At 48.7% G+C, this 6,012-nt stretch overlaps 1 protein-coding gene across 1 annotated transcript; it reads right to left on the bottom strand.

The window, feature by feature from the left end:
- Positions 1-4,858: 4,858 nt before the first annotated feature.
- Positions 4,859-5,809, bottom strand: LOC146200604 (uncharacterized). The gene has a single exon (XM_084592406.1). The coding sequence runs from the start codon at positions 5,807-5,809 to the stop codon at positions 4,859-4,861; it is 951 nt and encodes a 316-aa protein (XP_084448532.1).
- Positions 5,810-6,012: the final 203 nt, after the last annotated feature.

Raw genomic sequence — 6,012 nt, 5'->3', positions numbered from 1 at the left:
ATCAAGAAGTACCGCCTCCACAAGAATGTCCCACCACTCACTCCCCTTCCACACACTGCGGCCCAACAAAATATTGCACACAGATATATCATCAAATAACTTCAACTTGGTTAATAAACACTGTATTTCTCCGCCTCGAGGTTTGCCTGGTAAAACAAAACAATGTCTGCCATGCGGACATTTCGGACATGCATGTCCTGGCGGTTACGAAGACGGAAGCGCTCGCGACACATCCTATCATCGCCTGGCGTTTCCAGCAACACGAGCAGCAGTTCGTCCCATTCCGTGCAGCGCTGAGGAATAGCACTGGGATCAGGCACAACACATTCACCACGTTCACACCACCCCGCACACTCCACTAATCCATCCATTCATCTAAGCACAACGAAGTGTACAAACAATTTGTTCTGGTCTAAGATTCGAACCCGAGCCCACTGCTTCACCGAAGCAGTGCCTCTGACAACTGAGCTAATCGGGAAAAGTGTGCCATAAAGTTCCTGTGAACGTTGTATAGCTTTACTTTGTAGCTACATGGCTGCACTTGGGTGGATGGTAATGCGTAATTGCTCCCTTACTTGATTACCCCTGCACGTAACTGCATCTTTTGTTCATTGGTGAACGCTATAGCCGCTGTTCTGAGAAGGCTCCACAGCTAAATGCTTCACACGTATTGCAAGCAAACATTACCGTAACATGACCATAGAATGCTCATATATGTACAGAAAAGCATAACAATCTCACACACATGAAGGAGATAGTTTGTTAGCAGAGGTTATCACAACTACAACATAGCTATATAGCGCATGGGAAGCCTAGTTAGTGTTTAGCCACATAGCTAGAGGACCCAAGGCATATTTCAAAGGCACTCGTGTATTGGCACTGTTGTCACATGATAAAAAGCCCAATCGAGAAAATAACCCGGCCCTGTCTACTATAGCATCCCTCATAGTGCATGTTCCTCTTGGGGGCGTCAACCTCTTCATTTTGCAATCTTGTAAAGGAAGGTAGGAAAGAGATATGAATGTGCGGTTATCATGGTGGCTCAGTAGTTAAGTTACAAGGCTGCTGACCGGAAAGATGCGGGTATGATGCCGGCTGAAGCGGTGTGATTTCACTGAAGGCAAGAGGGTACAGGCTGGTGTACTGTGCGATGTTAGTGCCTGTTAAAGTACCACAGATGCTCAAAATATTCACAGCCCTCCATTACAGCATCCCTGATAGCCGGAATTGCTTTGAGACGGAAAATCAGAATGGAACAAACGGGCACTACATATCACACCTCCTACGCCTTGCAGTAAGTGTCAGATAAGCAGACAGCTCGTGGCATCCTGACCAAGAATGACCTTTTTATTGTTTCGCCATAAAATATATACGCAACCAGAACGGTCACATGATTTCTGTGAGAACTGGGTGAGGGAAAGTAAAGTACAGCGCTTATCTAGCGCGTATCGGCTGAAGGGGCGCGCACAGTGCGTATCAGGATGACGCCACAGAAGGTGCAAAACAGACCCTCAGTGATTAGTACGCTAGACTACTGTGCCCAAGGATGTGGGATCGAAATCCAGCCAATGAAACCCATTGAACCAAACCAAAAGAAAGCAATGTCTATCCCCCAGGCCTCGAAAACCTCATACTTCGTGTAAAGAAAGCACTTCTTTGGGTAACCACCCACTATAATCGTCCATGGCACCTTATTTTCCTTGAAAAGGACAAAGGCTGTCGTCGACTGCTTTCCGAGTCTTCTAGCTGCGATAACCTCAGGTTTCATCTTTTGGTTCAGTATATCCATAAGATCCGCATCCAAAAAGGATCCGTCCATATCATGAATAACGCCCTTGCCGCAATCCTCCGGCGCGGCCACGTATGCGAAAATCGGGACATCCTCTTCGCACTTCAAAGTCTAGCATACTTTGTTTTTCTCTCCAAGCTGGTCGTAGGGACCATAATGGTATGTTGCTTAGTATTCGGGATCACCATGTCCTCTTTTCCTTCATTTATCTGGACTCCTGACGAAGTAAAGATCACGCCATATAAATAGGCCCCACCTCTTTTCAGAAGCTTCTCAAGTCCACCACGTGGTGTGATGACGATCTTCCCGCTCCTTCCAGCAACCTTATATATTGTTTCTCGGCCGTCATAGCCGTCATCACCTTTCTCGCCTTTTTGAGCTGGCGCTGCTCGTTCTCGAGCAAGAGCTTCACTTGTACCCCGGGAGTAAGGTACGCTTGAACGCTTTTGTTCAGCGACGGACCGGTGTTCTAGAGGTTGCAGGGAGCGGCGTTCTTCATTTCGAAAGCGTTATCGTGGATAACCATTATTTTTAAGGTCGTCGTGCATCTTTTCTTGCTCGGAAGAGCGCAAAGGGGGATTAAAGCATAGACGAGCTGCTCTGCTGAAGAGGGCGGAAGTGAAGGAACGTTTGTGGCCAATAGGGTGGGCAGACTCAAAATCCAGATATTTGCCGGTGTGTGTAGGTTTCCGAAAAACGATAGTTGCAAGTCCTTCCGGAGTGCGGAGAACGAGAACGTCAAGGAATGCGATCCTGCCAGCCACTTCTTCTTCCATAGTGTATTGAATAATGTTTTGGAAAGAGTTGAGGTGGTCCAGAAATGGTTTGGCGTCCTCGCGGGGAATTATACAAAAACAATCAACCACTTACCAAAAAGACTTTTGGACGAGGACTGCACGGCGGAACTTTCTACGGACTCAAGCGCGAGGTTGATACAGGTTACCGATACTGATGCACCCATAGCGGTGCCAAAAACGTGCTTGTTAAACTCATTGTTGAAGACGAAGTATGTGTTTTTGAGACAGAAGCTGCGTAGAAAATTGGGCGGCCGCCCAGCATAACCCTGCCTGGAGCGCCACTAATGCTTGTTCGTTAATGCAGCCTCGACCCATTGGACCCTGGACTGAGGGTCCCCCACTGACTCAACAGAGTTTTTGTCCTCCTCCTCAAAGGCTGACTCTGTTAACAATTTTTCTTACAACTGCAAGGTCCGAGTTCAAATAGGTGTTTTTTTTGGTGCCACCCTGACCCCCTTGTCTATTCGATCCCCCTTGCAAAACCTTCTCCCTGACCATACATTAGTGGGTCTGAGTAAATTTGGCCCACCCCTCCTACACTTAAGGTACTTGTCAACAAATTCGTGTGCAATACTGCATTCCCATTTGCCGATGCAACTTGCTGAGGTAAGCCGTTGTTATTTCCAACACTGTGGCCTGGTCTGTTCTGTCATACCGGCCGGGAAAAAGTAAACGCGGATGAACTGGCAGGCAATCCTGATGAGAGTGCGTGAAAGGCATTATTTCATCGTAGTCATTATGCATATTTCCCAAACCTCCCTAAGAATGCAAAGTTCCCACCGCATTTAGAAAACTCCTTGTAGAATGGCAGACATATATGAGAGTTTTGAAGGCACTGTAAAGCGAAAATGACTGCATGACTGCTTCTGTAAACACTTTTACATTAAAGCGGTTTGCAAAACGGACTCTGTGCAGTATATTGCCAAGCCATGTTACATGCTGTGTCACCAGTCTCAGGCTGCAACTGCAGCTCCTCCACCTCCACCGGGTACCCCTCGCTGCTGTTGTCTGCGTGAAATGATTCCACAAGGCATAAATGGTCAGGGGACAGTTCCAGCAGATCATGCATTCAGTAAATGTAATATCCACAGTTATTCGGTACAGAGGTACTATGAAGAACAGCACTCAGAAGAAAAACGAAGGTACAGAGAGTGAGGCTGCATTTGCAAACTCCAGCTTATGCATTCCTACACTTGTCCAAACTAAAAAAAAACGCTGAGGTGAACAAAAATTTGGAGGACGCTTAAGCTTCGCCTTCAAGAGTGCAACGCGATAGCGTTATTGCACCTCGTTCGCACCGCCCACTCATTCGCTCGGTATGCTCGAGTCACACAAAGACATAGTTTTCATACTCAACACTTTTAAGTGCACTGTACAATTTTTCTAATTATTTGTTCAAACAAGTGCTTCTCACAATCTACATTATCGCACTGTGTTGTACACACTACAACGTTTCTTGCTCCCCTGTTCCTTTAGCGTTCACACGCACTGAGTATGTCGGTCAGCACACACATACACACACACACACACACACATGAGCACACACATACACACACACCAAACTGGCATTTTCACTCATCGTAGTGTAAGTCATTTTGGACTCCTTCAAATCGCTCTTCTGGCATGACACACCTGGATGAATGTCGGTCGTTGTCTTCAAGAGCACTGTCATCACGCTATGATTGCGGTAGTGTGAACAGCACCCGTATCAGCATCATCCGCATTGGCATCCCCTCTGAATTCGTCAATTGGTGCCTCCTGTGGTCTGCGTTCTATTCCTTGTTCTTGCTTCCCTTCGACTTGTTGCTCTTCTGTTGGCTTCTTCTGCCCGACCGCAAGAAGCATCGCCTTATGGTCTGTGACATGGCAACTGCAGTGCTTGACCTCTTTAACCGTGCCCTGGTTATGGAACGCGAGATCTATACACGAATTGCAGTTGGTCGGTTCCGGGCGCGATGTATATACATGCAATTACCACACTGCCAAGTCGCACAGCACAAACTTCACCGTACTCGTAGACCCGTTGGACCAGGAAAACGTCCTCCGCCTGCACCTCTCGTTTGACATAAATGGCCACACCGGCAGCGCGGTTGTCGGAGCGCTTCGCCGCACTGATGCAGCGATACCCATCGATGTCGTAGGGAGGCTTCCGGTCCATCCAGGTCTCGGTGAAACACAGTACGGTAGTGTTTGCGAGAACAAAATCCTTGTCGACGTCCAGAGAGTGTGCACCCAGGGAGCGCACGTTGACACAGCCCACGGTCACAAAGTATTATGCCAGCATCTTCTTGCACTCGGCAGTGATGGTCTGGAGACGATGGTTGCCGAGTCTCCTGAACTCGTCGGCAAGAGCGCGATCCGCGTTTTCCTTGAAATGGTGGAAGCGGTGGTCGTTGGCCTTGTTCGTAAGGTACAACCCGTCGATGGTGGTAACCCTGCTGAGAGCGACGTACACGAGCTTCTGATTGTGCGACTTTGAATAATCGACCACAACCTCATCGTAGGTGCCACCCTGAGATTTCTGAATGGTTATTGCGCTCGCCTGGACCACGGGGAATTCCTTGCGCCTGACGGTTATTTGGCCCAGATCATGTCCTTTCAAGTGGCAACCGATGGTGATGAGCTCGATGAGAACCCAATTACTGCAATTGTCAGGATCGTTGGTTCGGTAGCGTCGTCCCTTAAGCAGGGCCGCTGCACCCACACCAGTGGGAAACTCTATCCATAAGCGCAGGGGGTTGTCGTCTGTATCCCTTTGCACAAGCCTGAGGATCCCCACACTACCATTGACAAGGCTGTCCGATACGTCGATGTTCCGTATGACCATGTAGGGCTTCTCAAGGCATAGCAAGATGTTAGGGGCTAAGTTGGCCATCTGAACTTTGGACATGGTGGCGACTCTGACCTTGGCGTGCGTGTACTCCTCGTCGGACCTGTGCCCACAAATGGTGTCTGTAGCCGGGCAGTGTATCGCGTGTTCGGTACAGGCCTCGGCGGTCGCGATGTTAAAGGCGTCATCATCTTTGTTTGTGTAGAAGAGGCGCACTCCGGATGGGCACTTGTTGGCGGCTTCTTCGGTGGTCACAAAGCGGCTTTCCAAGAGAGACACCTCGTCCACAGTTAGCCCTATCCCGTCCCCGATCTTGGTCAGTATGGCGGCAAACCTCTCGTCGCTCTGGCGCACATCTTTGAGTTGGAAGTAGTAGAGGTTATGCCACGGCATACTTACCGTATCAGACACTCATGCAATTTAGACCTCCTATACATCTCAGCTGCTCTGACCGGCGGAAGCTGCCTCAAGTCGTCGCATAGAATGACATCGAATCCGCCAAAGGGTTCCGTGTACTTAAGGCAGATTATGCGAAGTCTCCGATCAATCAGCACAAGCGTGTCCGCCGACATCATACTGATTTCGTTCATTATGAC

The sequence above is a fragment of the Amblyomma maculatum genome, chromosome 2, assembly GCF_055883805.1.
Source record: "Amblyomma maculatum isolate TAMU_Amacu chromosome 2, ASM5588380v1, whole genome shotgun sequence".
Classification (NCBI taxonomy): domain Eukaryota; kingdom Metazoa; phylum Arthropoda; class Arachnida; order Ixodida; family Ixodidae; genus Amblyomma; species Amblyomma maculatum.
The sequence above is the reverse complement of the archived record's forward strand: the minus strand, read 5'-3'. Positions and strand labels throughout refer to the sequence as shown.